Consider the following 16,925-nt stretch of genomic DNA (forward strand, 5'->3'; position numbering starts at 1 on the left):
GTGTTCGACGGTTTCCAAGTGGTCCTGCTGTAGCTTTAACGGTGTAGAAGGATCAGCAACACAAACTACTTGATGGAGTTCTGATGAAGTAGCCTTGCTCAGAAAATATTTTCGAAGTTCTTCAATTTCCTGGGTCATACGGTTGGACAAATCAACAATTCCTCCACCCCCAAGATGTCGTGGCAGCACGGTCCGTTCTACTGAGCTCTTGGGGTGATGTTTATTGTGTTTAGTCAGCATCGTCCATATTTTTCTCTGTGAAGCTGCTAAATCGGTGGTGGTCCAAGAGATGATACCGAATGAGTAGCTCAGCGCCGAGCTAGCGTAGGTATTGATAGCTTTTATCAGATTCTTGCTGTTAAGGCCAGTTCTCATAATCCTTCCCAATCTTCGGGTGAACTCCTCCGTTAGTTCTTTCTTCATCTGGCTCTGATTGATTTTTCTTGCCTGTTTTTTGCCCAGATACTTGTATATGTCTCCTTCCTTTAATGCTTCAATTTCTGCATCTTCCTTGAGTTTGAACGTACCATCTTCTATTTTCCCTCTCGTTATGTTCAGCAGTCGACATTTTTCTAGTCCAAACTTCATTTTGACGTGTTTCGAGAATCTTCCCACCATTTTCAGCATCAGTTGCATTGCCTCTTGGTAGATGCGAAGAGTTTCAAATCGTCCATGTAAAAGAGATGATTCAGTTTCATCATAGTTCTAATTTTTCACTATTATTATTATTTTTGGTGTAGTATTTTCACTTCAGTGGACTGTATAAAATTTTCAGATGGTAAATACTTCAAATCCTACCTTCGATATAGGTTTCACTGGTCGGTCTATTGATTTTGGCTGAATTCCCAACAAATTGGAACTGGATGTGATCCTTTCTGTAGGATGTAGTTGAGATTGATCTTTGTGTGGAGAATGAATGTTTAGCTTGTAAAAAATGAAAATCGCTTGGTTGGCGTCTAGTACTTAGCAGTTCTGAACAGGTGGAAAACTCCTATGCGTGGAATCTTCATATGGTTTGAATTTACTTATGTTTGATTTTGTGTGTACACTGAATTAAGAATTGTTGAAACCGAAATGTATAAATGAAATTGAAAATTTGAAATATAATAAAAATTCCATGAATTAAATAAATGGAAATACTGAACTGAACAACGAAAGCGCGGTCGCAACATGCCGCCCACCATACGCTGTGTTTAACTCTCATCAATCGGAAGGAGATATAGCTTGATGATAGGTCTCTTAATGACAGTATCAACAGTCCTTGCTAACGCTACTCGTACTTGTTCGTCTGCACCGGGATGCAGTTGTACTATACGACCCAAATGCCATTTACACGGTGGAGCATTATCAGTCTTGATCAATACCAAAGTATTTTCCATGATAGCCGTACTAGGAATATGCCATTAACTGCGTTGATGAAGGTACTCTTTAGACCAACGGGTCCAAAAATCACGATGCATCCTTTCAAGCATCTGCCATCGTGTGAGGCAGTTAATTGAGTACGTAGAATAATCAGGCTCAGGCAGTGCAGTGGGAGGTTCCATCGTGAGGTGAGTTTCAAAATTTGTTATGGCAGCCTCCCATAATCCACCAAAATGGGGTGCATAGGCCGGATTGAAATGCCAAGTAACTGATTCGCGAGTAGCTGGTCGGCGAACATTTTATTGAAGTGACGATTTGCACCAACGAAATTCTTGCCGCAGTCACTATATAAATCAGAACAACGTCCACGATGAGCAATAAATCGCTTCAAAGCAGCTAGAAATGCGTTCATGGAAAGGTCCGACACTAGCTCAAGGTGAACAGCTTTAGGGGCAAAGCATATGAAAAGGCTGATGAGGATCTAACACCACGATGTCTACTGTTGGATAATTTCCTTCCGCCGTTCGATTAGAAGAGTTCTTTCAAAATGCGTCACTTGCTTCAAGATGAATGCGCGTGAATGGAAAAATGAAAATGAATAAAATACACACAAAATAAACCATACAGGCTCGAAATGAATCAATGAATGTAAGATTTTGACTTCAGTGGACTGTATATAATTTTCAGATGGTAAATACTTCAAATCCTACCTATAGGTTTCACTGGCCGGTCTACCTGTGGTGATTTTGGCTGAATTCCCAACAAATTGGAACTGGATGTGATCCTTTCTGTAGGATGTAGTTGACATTGATCTTTGTGTGCAGAATGAATGTGTAACTTGTAAAAAATGAAAATCGCTTGGTTGGCGTCTAGCACTTAGCAGTTCTGAACAGGTGGAAAACTCCTATGCGTGGAATCTTCATATGACGCCGATACACACAAAGAGGGATTTGAAGTATAGGGGGCGTTTGGATTTACTTATGGTTAATTTTGTGTGTACACTGAATTGAGAATTGATGAAACCGAAATGTACAAATGAAATTGAGAATTTGAAATATGATAAAAAATACTGAAAATACTGAATTGAACAATGAAAGCGCGGTCGCAACAATTGGCTTAAGATCTTGAGCCATAGGGCCAGTTACGGGGTATTTGGTAGATAAAAAGACATATTATCAATATGAGTTTTCATAGTTATACATATTTCATGAATAACTATAATTAATGATACCAGAATTTTCACAACTTCATGATAAAATATGAAAATCTAATTCACATATGCCAGGTTTCAATAATGAACCGCAAAAAGCAACTGAATTTATATCATTTTTGAATAAAAATATAATGCTAAAATAGTGGTTTTGATGCATTTTTTCAAATCATTCTTTGAGCAGAATAACTCGAGCAGAATAACTAGTCATAATGTGTGAGAATTAGAATTTCGAGCAAATTTAGGCCGAAACGAATATTACGATGGATGATTGGCTCCACTATTTTATCTATTGACGTTATCTTCAAATTGGCAAGTCACAACAGACTGCAATTTATTTGAGTACGGCTTCAAAGATAACGAGTTATCGGATGCTCTGGCCAGAGAAGCTTCGACCTCAGCATTTATTTGCCCGGAACCAATAACGGAATTCCTAATTCCTCAGTCAGGGGACGACAACTGCTATTCCTAGGTCCCAGAGTATTGGCACAGCTGTTCTGTACTGCTCACTGGCATAGGGCCATCTCGGTGCCTACCAGTTTACACACCCACCAGGATTTTCTGAATCCAATCTGATATCTACAACGGCTGTTTTCACCGAACATTGAAGGCTCAGAGCTGAGTAACACAAACTAAGCATCGTCAATGAAACACTCTGGAGGCTTTGCCTAGAGGAGGATGAAAATTGAGCACATCCTCTGTAACTGCCCGGCGGCTGACTTGAATTCTTTGCTTCTCTTAAACTGAATCTAGGGGAAATCAAGAACCATTACTACTCTGACATCATCTCTTTCCCTAGTACGATGTGGCTGAAGGAAGAATCTCTTCACAAACCTTTTAGGGCTTTCACTCCCAATCTCTGAAACAAAATTAATTAAAAATGAAATCAACGATTTGCTCCTGCGTGAATTCTTGCACTAATTTGTCAGGAGCAAATTAACTAGAAAAAATTGTTGCCTGACAATGAACTCAAAATAAATAACGTTGAAACTATAATTCTTCGTAACGTTTCGAAGTCTATATCAGACTCCTTCATCAGACGAAAAAATCTACTTTTGAAAATCTTCTGGAATTGTCGCTTTTTGTCTGACATTAATTGTCAACACACAGAAACAGAAGATTTTCAAAAGTAGATTTTTTCGTCTGATGAAGGAGTCTGAGCAAATTAACTAGAAAAAATTGTTGCCTGACAATGAACTCAAAATAAATAACGTTGAAACTATAATTCTTCGTAACGTTTCGAAGTCTATATCAGACTCCTTCATCAGACGAAAAAATCTACTTTTGAAAATCTTCTGGAATTGTCGCTTTTTGTCTGACATTAATTGTCAACACACAGAAACAGAAGATTTTCAAAAGTAGATTTTTTCGTCTGATGAAGGAGTCTGATATAGACTTCGAAACGTTACGAAGAATTATAGTTTCAACGTTATTTATTTTGAGTTCATTGTCAGGCAACAATTTTTTCTAGTTAATTTGCTCCTGACAAATTAGTGCAAGAATTCACGCAGGAGCAAATCGTTGATTTCATTTTTAATTAATTTTGTTTCAGAGATTGGGAGTGAAAGCCCTAAAAGGTTTGTGAAGAGATGCAAAATCCTCCCAAAATAAATTTCAATCGATATCTGAAGGAAGAAGTTTAGCTCTCTGAGCTTGTTTGTGTGCCACAATAGACCGCTTTGGTCGCGTGGTAGGTCTAGTGATTGGTGATAGGTGATAAGCCTACAATTATGAAGAAATTGCAACCAAAAATGTATTGCTGCAATAGATCCAGATAGGGGTGGGAGCTAAAATGTGCCCCGTAAAGAGGTATTTTCGCGTTTTTTGAGCATACCTCCTGTTGGACTGGGAATTTCAAAAAAATTGTTGAGATTGAAGATGCAGAGCATATTTTGGACTACTCATTTTTGTCGGTCAGGTCCACAAAGTATGGAAAATTTTTCAGAATAATGAGAAAAATTCTAAATAATTGTCTGTCGTAGAAATTATGGAAATTTGGAAATTATTTTGATGAGTTGAGCGTGAACTTACCCTTTGGTGAGTGGACCTGCGTTTAAGCGAACTTTGTAGGCAGTTTTCTGCGCGCAAAGCGAATCTATCGGCGGTTGATTTCATATTGTTATTCGCAAATTTCATTCTAGATTACACCACAGATATGTGCAACCCTCGAAGAAAATTATTAGTGTCTTGATTTTCTAAGTTCCTCTGCAGAGTATTTTAGGACATAAAATATTTGATATCTGTCGTTTCTTACAGTTTCTTGATGGAGAAAGATTATGCCCAAAAATGTGACATGGATGTGAAGGTACATGGAGTACTTTGTGAACATTGCAAGGAATACAACATCGTAAATAATATAATTTATGTTGTTGGCAAATGAGCTTGAAGTGAACCGACAACCACAATAAGATAAGTGGAATTTTTACATGATGATAAAAGAACAAAGTGATTTCCGTACTAACCAATATTTTTCATAAGTTCTCAACAAATTAAAACAATAAGCATTACTAGATACATATTTTACAAGCCATTCCATTCAGGTGTCCAGCACAACATATTCTGGGACTATGGGAACTATCCCAAATTCCTGGACCACATCTGGTACAGAGACCTGCTAGTGTGCAAGGAATTTGGCGCAACTGCCTGAATTGATACAGAAGTCCTCTTGCTTTTCGTATTATCAGTGGTCCATCCATATACATTGCTGAAACAAGGAAAAATATTGAAAATTATTTTTGATTCAAGATTTTCATCCATGATATATATAAATAAAAGGTTGTCGGAAATGTGGACCTTTATTTGGTGCTAATTATAGAAAAGTTGCCAACGTTTCGAGAATTTTTCTCCTCTTTTTCAAGGCAATATTTTGTACTTTTCAAAAACTGTTTAGAACTAAAATCATCTATCTAAATTCTTCACAATGTACACGCAGGTTTTTAAAAAGTTTTTAAAATTTTTAAAAAATATTGCCCTGAAAAAGAGGAGAAAAGTCCTCGAAACGTTGGCAACTTTTCTGTAATTAGCACCAAATAAAGGTCCCCATTCCCGACAACCTTTTCATTTATTGAAAATTATTTTATTGCAGTGAACCACTACAAAAGAAGCATTTTTGTTTCAAAACTTCCTACGTTTCACCTGTATTAGCAGTAGGAACAATACAAGCCTTTCTGCGTAAATTAGATTTGATATAGATTAAAAATCGATTTGATATTGAATTGATGTTGCCGATTCTTGATGAAAATCCATAATTGAACTGAAAACATATGTAGATATGTTACAAAAGATTAAAAAACGTTGCAGGTAGAAATTTGAGTCACCACATGTCATATGTTGCAACGAAATGATATTTATTTATTTGCACTAAACAGGAATCCTAACAGGAAAACCGAATTACAAGGATTCAATAAAATACAAGAAAAAAGAATTAATACAAAAATAATCGTGAACACAGCTAAATTTCAGAATAAAAATAAATTTTGAAATTTCTACATCGGTAAATAAATACGTATATATCGTAGTCTCCCCCTAAAGGCAACTGGTAAAATGTTGAAAATATCAATAAAATAAATACGCATATTATGAAAACGCATGATTCAAAGAAGTTGGAGTTATAGAACAGCGATGTGCGAGCTCTATATATAAAAAAGCTCTCTTCGACGACCACGTGTGTATTGAAATGAATTTAATGAAAGAGGGAAAAATGATCATTCATTATTCGATATAAAAAAAGTTTCATCGAATATTACTCTTGTTTACTCTAGAATAATACAATCTCAATCTTACACTACACTCAGGCCCGGTACTTTCACGTGCGAATAACAAAATTTATTCGATAAATAAGTCTTATTCTTAGGATAAGTAAAAATGCAGTTTTTTCACTTTCAGATGGTGTTATTCATCGGATAAATCTGTCATTGAAACTCGTTAATAAGATTTCATTTATCATAGATCGAATGTCGGTACGTCATTATCGGTTGAATTGATGTATGGTTATTCTTTGTGTGATTTTCACGAAATATTTGCTTTTTAGTTGGAATTATGACAATTTTTACAATGCGGTCTCTTATTTTACATTAATCAGTGAAAAGTAGTATACCGTGTTTTCATAGAATTGTTATTCGTCAAATAATTTCATCTGAAAGCACCTTTGTGTGATTTTCACGGAATATTTGCTTTCTTGTTGGAATAATGACAATTTCTACAATGTGTTCGCCGCAAATGCTCCCGTGAATTTAGAAGTGTCTGTCACTTTTTCACGCACACTCAGTAGGAACTGATGAGGGTTTAAAATGAAAAAGAGTTGAACAAAATTTTAAAAATTTTCAATTCACGACCGAAGACAATGAATAATATCACCAAAGGAATAATAACAGGACCGCATTTCGAAATGACATAAAACATGAATTCGTTCGGTTCCTTCATTGTTGTTTTGAGAAAGCAAATAAAAAGGTTTTTCGGAAGAATAGATTTTAATAATTGTTAATAGTGTTATGAAGTGAATACACTTTTTTTTACATCATTTATATCTAAATTCAATATTTTTTTTCAAAAGAATTTACAGCTCGACTTGGCATACTTTTTAACACTTTTTTACGAACACTCAGTATGTGCTGTGGGTTTGAAATAAAGAAGAATTGAACAGAATTTAAAATAATTCAGAATTTCGGCAAAGGACAATAAAAATTATCACCGAAGGAATAAAAACAGGACCGCATTTCGAAAAAATGATATAAAATATGAATTCGTCCGGTTCCTATTCCCTTGTGACAACTGTGCCCTGCAAAGTGAAAACTGCATTCCTTAGAATGGGTTATGTAGTTTTTCGTGGTGATAACGAAATTTCTGTAAGGGATGTGAAAAATATAGATGAAAAAATATAGATTTTGGAGCTTGAATGAAAGATCAGGATATTCTGAGTACTACCCTTAAAATATTAATATTACATAAACCGTTTGGAAGAGCTTTCTGAAGTGAACAAACCCATAAAGTTTGATCGAAATTGGACTTTGCATTCCAGAGTTGTGACTATCGCAAATTTAGGCCAATATTAATGAAACACCCTGTATATCATTCCTAAAAGCCTACATATATGGTTCACACAGTCGAGACTGGCTGGGAATTGTCATTCAACACTTTGACCGCCAGCACTAATATTGTCGACTAATAGGGAACTCTAACGATTTGTCAAAATCAGCTAAGCGTTCGTTGCCGTGGGGCATAAAAGCTTTTTCCTCCATTGATTCTCATGCTGTTTTGGGCGAGTATTGTATTTTGTGCATGTTTTTGAAAAAAATATTTTTCCCGACGTTAGATTAGAGTGAAAAGGCTATAACTTTCTCAGAACTGCCCCTTTATAGTGATAATAAAAAGCTTTGTGTACCCCACGGTAACAAATAATCAACTGATTTTGACAAATCGTTAGAGTACCCTTTTGACTAATTGCATTTGACATACTTACTTACTACGTATTTATTGTCGGCAAGAATTCCGAATGAGTAAGGGATTTGGTTTTGCTTTACTGTGTTAAATTTATCTCAACGCCGCAGCAAAATCAAATCTCTAATAACACAATGCTCAATTGCAGAGTTTAGAAAGATCCTCCATGGGGCAAGTATGGTCCAATATTCAATTCAAGGATGTGGGAAACCCAGAAAAACCACACCAGACCATTGCTGTTAGAAATTGTATACATACACAATATAATACTTTTATGCCCGTTTTCACCAACCTAAATGATCTCATATCTAAGTATTCCCTAGCTTAAGGCATCACCTAAATCTCCTCTCAACTCAAATTCGTTTTCATCGTACAAAGGTACACTTTGTTAAGGAGTACTTGGCTGGGGTATGACTACGAGCTCGTAGCTACGAAATTTGGCTACTATTCGTAGAAAAGAGAAGAATAAGAGAGGAATATTCTCACAAGTTTGACGACAGGAAAACTATTGAAGGACAAATTTGGTCGTTAAGAGCAAAGAAAATGAATGAAAATGGTTTTTACGTTGGAGAAGGAAGATATGCTGTTGAAAAATGCAGAATGAAATTTGCCAACCTTCAGAAACAATATTTAAATCACATGAATCATGTAAAGAAAACAGGAGCGGAACACAAAAGTGAACCGCTCTATTTTTCTGAAATGCACAGCATCTTAGGTGGAAAAGATAATATCCCTAATAGCACACAACGTCCATGGGATGTACAATTCATGTCCATTTAACGTCGGAACGTCCATGGACTTGATTTGTATGTCCTTTGGACGTCCGTTTCCGGACAGTTTTAGGACGTCCAAGATGGATATCCATTGTTATTCCAATTTATGTACAATGTCCGTATCGGATATCCATTGGATGACCGTGATGGACATAATACTGACTATATGACATATGTCCGTATCATATAGTTCCAAAATAGTCCCTGACCGACTTAATACAGGCAATGTCAAAAATATGTCCTTACTGGATATCCATTAGGTGTCTGTGATGAACATAGTACGGACCATATAACTTATACATATATATTACATGGTCCGTATAACGTCCATCACGTACACCTAGTGGATATCCGGTAGGGACATCTTTTGAATGTCCTCACCGGATATTCACTAGGAGTCCGTAATGGACGTAATATGGACCAAATAACATGTATATATTACATGGTCCGTATAACGTCCATGACGGACACCTATTGGATATCCGGTAGGGACATCTTTTGAATGTCCTCACCGGATATTCACTAGGAGTCTGTAATGGTAGTAATATGGACCAAATAACATGAATATATTACATGGTCCGTATAACGTCCATGACGGATACCTACTGGATATCCGGTAGGGATATCTTTTGAATGTCCATACCGGATATTCACTAGCAGTCCGTAATGGACGTAATATGGACCAAATAATACATACATGTATATCAATGAACACCAAAATTTAATATTATTTTTCACTAAACTCCATTTTTCCGCTTTGTAGTATATGAATATCTTATGAATATTATATTATGTTTAACGTTATGATGAACGAAGACTAAATACTTGAGTAATTACTATAATAAAATAACCTATGTTTGAGTTTTAAGACTTTAGTTTTTATGATATGGTATTTCTGTATTAATCGACTACTATTCCGTAAATCAGTTAACAGTGTAATGAATATGTTCCTACAAGTAGGTATGTCGTATAGTCTCGGTAGCTAGGACGGTTGCAGCGAAGACTCAGTAAGGCGATACCGATACCGTACTCATGAGTTCGAATCCGGGCCAAGTATAAAAACTTTCTAGTAAGTATGGATGGAAATGAGAACAACACAGAAAATACCATCTGCGTCTGAGTGTAAGACGTTGGGTTCTAGGACATTAAAATCCTAATAGATAGGATAGCCAACGTCGTGGTAAATTTTTGTACCGTTGAGATAGCTAATGATGGTCCCAACGGGATATCCATTGGACGTCCGCGATGGACGTCCGAATTCGGTTCAAAGTTGTGACATTTGTACGTCCCATGGATGTCCGTAATGTCCGAAGAGGACGTCCTATGGATGTCCATAGGACTACTTTGTGCTATTAGGGATCTGCCCTCAAAACCTTCACGATACTGAGGAGAATATGAGAGAGACTAATTCAGAAGATATCTCACATAATGAAGAAGTGAGCTATAATACTCAGGATATGATTAATGATGAGCCAGCAGCAGCAGCAGTATCGATAGCTCACAGATAAAGAGTAGATTCACAGCTAAGAAGAGTATCAGATCTGAAAGTATAAATATGGATCTTATGGAAAAAATGGAAAAAATATTGAGAGCCCTGGTAGAAACTCAGAACGCCCAAAGAGAGAGATTTCTTGTCTGTTTCCAATTGTTCGTAAAATCACAAAAAAGAAAACTGCAGATTCCTCGGAGGAAAGTTCTTAATTCAGAAATATTTATGATATGGAGTGTGAGTTTTAGTTTTTTAGACCAACTGTATTTCACATAATGTTTAGAATCAAAATTTTGTTAATTAGTTTATAGAAGGAAATTTATTTATTTATTGTTAAGAATACAGACTGATCTGTGATACCTGAAAATGGATTTTTGTTATTTATAATGAATTTTTTTTTCAATATATATTTTCAACTTTTGTAATACAATTTCTATTTTTCAGTTTTGCTTTTTTTCTCTTCACAATAATTGAGCAATTTCTTTTCTCTTTTGCTGGATTAATAGCTGTGCTTCATGATTGTTATCATTATATTCATTAGGCATAATAATATCTTCTAAAGGATCTTATGGCCATTCATCTTTCAATAAATAGCAAAAATTGTGTAATACACAATAAGCGGCCGTCACAATTTCAATAGCCTTCGATATGGAATGAGTATTGATGAATTTTAGACGAGCCCATCTTTGCTTAACAGCAGCAAAAGTGTTTTCTATTCGAACTCTGTCTGAACTTAATTTATAGAATCAGATTTCATCGAAAGGGTGAAAACAATTAAATTACAGTATGATTACCAAATTCAATTACAGGGATTATCCTCAGTAGAAATTGATGTCTACCGAAATTTATCAGACAAAATTGGAAACACGGTTTTGTATAATAATGTAGACGAAAATTCTAGAAATCTATTAGACCTTCAACCAAAATCATTCGATGATACCTGCAAACTATTGGAGAATAGAGAAATAAAGAGACAACAACTCTATTTACCAACGATTCCAAAGACTACAATTTATTCTCCAAACCTAATATCAAACGAAAGACAAAATAGTAGTCAAAATTATAATCAACGCCCTTCGACTAGTAGAGAATTCCCATCTCAATCAATACCATTGAAATTCAATAAAATACCGGAGCCGAAATTCGCAACCAACAGTCAAGTTTTCGGAAAACCCCGAGATGTATTCAAACCAAACCCAAATCAACAACTAAATCAACCAAAACCGGAACCTATGTCAATCAGAACGAGAAATTATCCTACTAAAAGACCAGCTAGTAGTCAAATTCGCCAAGAGCCTCCGAATAACAGGCAATATTTCAGGAAAACCGGACCTTCAGAATTTGTATCCGAAGAGCTAACTAATACGGAAAACTTTGAAATCGAAGAATTTGAAGCGGATCAAGAATTTGAGTATAATGACGAAACAGGCTGTGAAAACGAAGTTGATACCAACGAACAAGAAAATCAAAATTTTCAAACATTAGCCTTCAAGCATCCCACGACTTAAATTTTACGAAAGAACATTTGGCATCATTACCATACATTAAATTAGAAGATCCACCTTGTAAACTATTGATCGATAGTGGTAGCTCTATGAGTATAATTGATCCAGCTGTAGCTTACAGTTTATTCCCTGAAAATATTTATGAAGAACACTCATATTTCAGAACGGCTGTAGGTAAAGATCATAGTAAATACAAAGTCGCTTTTCCTCTTAATTCATTTGGCCTCGATAACTCATATCCGTTTGTTATCTATAAATTCCATACACAATATGATGGTGTTATAGGCGCTAATCTATTGAAAGATTTAAAATTAAAATTCGACTGGAAAAATCATGAACTAGGAAATGATATAAAAACTCAAAAATTTTATCTTCAGCAAACCAGACATACTGAAAATCTCCCTATCAAATTAGACCATTTAGACAAAAATATTCGAAACCAATTGACAAAAATATTACAAAGTCACAAACAAGCTTTTCAGCTACCAAATGAACCTCTGAATTTCACTAATAGTGTCAAACATCACATTAGGACTATTGATGAAAATCCAGTGTATGTAAGAAGGTATAAATACCCGGAAGTACATAAGCAGGAAGTCAAAAATCAAGTTCAAGACTTGTTGAGTAAGAATATCATAAGACCAAGTACCTCTCCATATTCGTTTCCAATCGTAATCGTTCCCAAGAAAACTGATCAATCAGGAAATCGTAAATGGCGAATGGCCATAGACTATAGAAAATTGAACGAAAAAACGGTCGACGATAAATTCCCTATCCCGAACATTGATGAATTATTAGACCAACTCAAAAATGCAAAATATTTCAGCGCCCTAGATTTAGCCAGCGGCTTTCACCAAATTGAATTAGATGAAGAATCAATCGAAAAAACAGCATTCGCTACAGATGAAGGACATTTCGAATTTCTGAGAATGCCCTTTGGTCTTAAAAATGCGCCGTCAACATTTCAGCGTGCTATGAATAAAGTCTTGAAACCAGTAATCAATAAAATATGTGTCGTTTACATTGACGATATACTAATTTTTTCAGAAACTCCAGAGAAACATTTAGCCGACATCCAAACAGTTTTACAACTCTTAGAAAAAGAAAATCTCAAAATACAGTTAGATAAGTCTTATTTCTTTCAGAAAGAAATCATATTTTTAGGATATAAAATTTCGGAAGAAGGTGTAGAACCAAATCCTGAAAAAATTGAAATCATCAAAAAATTTCCGATTCCTAAATCGATTAAAGAAATAAAGTCCTACCTCGGAATGATAGGTTACTATCGGAAATTTATTCCTAATTTCTCCAAATTGACAAAACCTATGACGAAATATCTGAAAAAAGACGTTAAACTCAATATTCATGATCAAGAATATATCGATGCATTTCATTCAAGCAGAAACCTTCTTATGAATTATCCTATTCTTCAACACCCAGATTTTAACAGACCTTTTGTTCTTACAACAGACGCATCCCAATATGCTATAGGTGCTATCTTATCCCAAGGGACACCCCCAAATGACCTACCTATCGCGTACGCAGGTCGAACACTAAACGAAGCGGAAATAAAATATTCGACAATTGAAAAAGAACTTTTAGCGGTAGTATGGGCCACGAAATATTTCAGATCTTATTTATTCGGTCGTAAGTTTACCATCTACACAGATCACAGGCCCTTGACATGGCTATTTTCCCTCAAAGATGCCTCTTCACGATTAATGAGGTGGAGAATAAAATTAGAAGAGTTTAACTTCGAGATCAAATATCGAAAAGGAGCCAACAATAATGCGGATGCAATCTCTCGCATAAAAATAAACGAATTAAACATAAATGAATCCTCCGATGATGATCTAGACGCAGAATCGATTATCCCCCAAATTACGCATGAAGACCTTGAATTATCACAGAAAGAATTAGACGAAATTACGAAAGCATGTACGAAAGACGACCAAGCAGAACAATCTTCTTCTCAGACTATTCATAGTAATGCAGAGAACCCTATATTAGAAATACCTTACACCGAACGTTCTCTGAACTCATCCATGAATCAAATAATATTTCAGAAGTCTAACTCTTTCAAGATTGAAAAATTAAAATTGCATAAGAACACTCGCATAAGACTTATTGTCTCTATAAACACATCAGACGATTTCACGAAGTTCCTAAAAGAATATGTCAGTCCAAATAAACAGTATGGTATATATTTCAAATCGAAAGAATTAGAGAATATATTCTTGACAATGACTCAAAATATATTCAAAGCAAATGCTTTTTGTTTCAAAATTTCCAATTTACTCTTAGAAGACATAGAAACGGAAGAAGAACAACAAGAAAAAATCAAAATGTTTCATGAAACCAAAACGAAACATAGAGGTTTTCAGGAAAATTTAGAGAGCATTAAAAGACGTTTTTATTGGCCGAAAATGGACAAAGATATTAGATCATATATTAACTCTTGCGAAATTTGTCAAAGCCAAAAATACGAACGACAACCGAACAAACTGATTTTCAAAAGCAACCCAATAGGAGAAAAACCATTTTCCCATTTATACATTGATACCATTGTTATGAATAGAACTCCATGTTTGACTATAATAGATTCATTTTCGCGTCATGGTCAATGCTATATTTTAAATAGCAAAACGGCAACTGAAATTGCCAACCAACTCACTAGTTACTTTTCCAATCACGGTATTCCAGAAAAGATAACTTTCGATAACGGAACGGAGTTTAAAAACCGAATCATACAAGATCTAGCAGAAACCCATAAAATATCTCTCCACTATATTACGAATTACAACCCTACCTCTAACGCCATAGTTGAACGATTTCATTCCACTCTGATTGAACAAATTAGAGTATTAGACGAAAAAAATATCTCGTTGTCAGAAAAAATGAATAGAGCACTGTTGAGTTACAATAATTCAATACACTCTTCGACGTGTTATACACCTTTGCAAATCATTAAATCTGACTTGAATTATAGCACACCTGTGGAGAAAACAACCCATGAAAAAATTTCGGAATACATCCATCAATACCGAGAAAACATGAAAGAAATTTCAGATCATTTGAAATCACGTAAGGAAGAACAAAAATTGAAAATAGATAAGATTAATCAGAACAGACAACAGGAAAAAGTCGTAAATGAGTCAAAGCCATCTTATTTAGTCATACCGAAAAAGGCAAAACTAGATCCAAAATTTAAGAAAATTAATGTAAAAATTCTAGACGATATTCGTTTCAAGAATCCTGATTCTCAAAAAATTTACCACAAAAACAAAATCAAGCAGAGAAAGTACTAATTGTGCATTTTTCTCCCTTTCAGACAAAAAAAAAATGAGAACCTTTGAGTGATATAAGTAAAATATTACAGGATCATTTTGTCTTAGTGGATCAGTTGGATTCAGTCAGTTCTAATACGATGGTTTCAAACTATGTTGAATCGATCAAAAACCAGTTGAAGCAGAATGAAATTCTACTCAAAAACTTACATTCTTCTCGACACAAACGAGGTTTGGTAAATGTTGGTGGACATATAGCTAAAGTTTTATTCGGTACACTTGACAGTAATGATGAATCCTTATATTTTGAAAATAAAATTCAGTCATTGAAAACGGAACAGAATCAAGTTATAAGTGTTGTGATATCTATGACAGCAAAATATTCCAATATTACGAATAAAATCATACAAAACTATAATCATTATCGATTAGTTCTGAAGAGTTAACTATAAATAGAATTCTGACTGAAGTCAACACAGCCATCAGCTTTGCGAGACTTCATCTTCTGCACGAAAGTATTTTGCCCTTAGATTTATTTTATGAGTTCGTTAATTCAACCGATTTCATGAGTCATCTTCACTATTTAAAAGATTTCTATTCCGTTTGCTATACTTCGGTACAATTCAGAAATAATGATGTGATCTTTATAATTGAAGTACCATTAACCTCTCCCAATCCTTTGGATACCTATCATCTCCAATATGTCCCATACCGAAATGTTACCCTCAGCGAACAGCCTAAATACTTATTGGCCAAGGAAGAACAGCTTTTATGGTCCATCGACGAAGAATGCCAGAAGGTAGAGGATTGGTGGATATGTCCACAGAACTTGTTACGACCAGTGACCAGTTACATGAAAAACTTAATCGATCAGAAGGCAGAAAATTGCAAAAGACATCATGTGCAGTGCAACGACGATTTATTGAAATTATCAGCGACAAAGTTTCTATCGACCGGTAATGTGCAAATCGGCGAAGTGTGTAAAGACCATACGGAATTCTACAAACTAAGTGGAGTTTATTTGATAGAAACCCCATGTAATATTACGAACAATTTTAAGTACTTTCATAGTGAAAAACTCTCAACCATTTTCCATAACGTACCTCTTCCTAATATGAAGAGAGAATTAATTGAAAATCTGACTGACAAGACAAAATTGGACGATGTTTCATGCATAATGTGTGTGAAAAGATATTTGATTGTCTGAATTGATTCATCATTAAAAACAAACTCCTGAAGGAAGGTATCCGCGACTGCTTCAGTATTCATTCCCTTAAATATTTTTGAATTTAAAGGCAGAAGGTAGAATTAAAGGTAACCGTTTGTAACAGTAGGATTTTATTGAGAGCTATAACCGTTAACTCATTTTTGTGGCTGGAGGTGAGAAATTGAAGTATGACAATAGTGGGGGAAGTAACCGCACGGTTACTGGCGGTTACTAACGATATCTCGCTAAAAAATCCCTTAAGTTTTCGAAAAGATGAGAATCTCTACTCGTAAAATTGGTCTGTCGTAGATTGACTTTGAAAATATTTGTTTGTGGAGAGAAATCTACTTCTCGGCAGAATCTTGATAAAGTGGAAGTTAGTTCAGACGGGGTTACTTCTTCAGGTATAAATAAATCTAAAAAAGAAGTTATCGGAAATATTCAAAATGAAAAGAAGTGTGAGAAGGAAACTAGAGAAGATGTAACCAGAATGTTTTCATGTTTTCATGTGAAGTTTGACCAATGAGAATAGATGAAATTGGTACATTTTTTCTTGGATGGAATACAATATTAAGAAAAACTATTGAAGCATATTTCAAAAACAGTTGAAGAGTTCTTAAGTGGAGTGTTTATGTCGATTGAAAGACCACACTTCC

General features: G+C 35.1%; 1 protein-coding gene across 2 annotated transcripts in view; it reads right to left on the minus strand.

The window, feature by feature from the left end:
* Positions 1-4,920: 4,920 nt before the first annotated feature.
* Positions 4,921-16,925, minus strand: part of LOC123318072 (TBC1 domain family member 16) — a 443,130-nt gene continuing 431,125 nt past the window's right edge. For both annotated transcript variants that reach the window (XM_044904769.1, XM_044904768.1), the window contains one exon: positions 4,921-5,276. In XM_044904769.1, coding sequence (XP_044760704.1) covers positions 5,080-5,276 — 197 coding nt within the window. In that variant the 3' untranslated portion in view covers positions 4,921-5,079. The remainder of the gene's footprint in view (positions 5,277-16,925) is intronic.

Source organism: Coccinella septempunctata, chromosome 7 (genome assembly GCF_907165205.1).
Source record: "Coccinella septempunctata chromosome 7, icCocSept1.1, whole genome shotgun sequence".
NCBI classification, from domain to species: Eukaryota; Metazoa; Arthropoda; class Insecta; order Coleoptera; family Coccinellidae; genus Coccinella; species Coccinella septempunctata.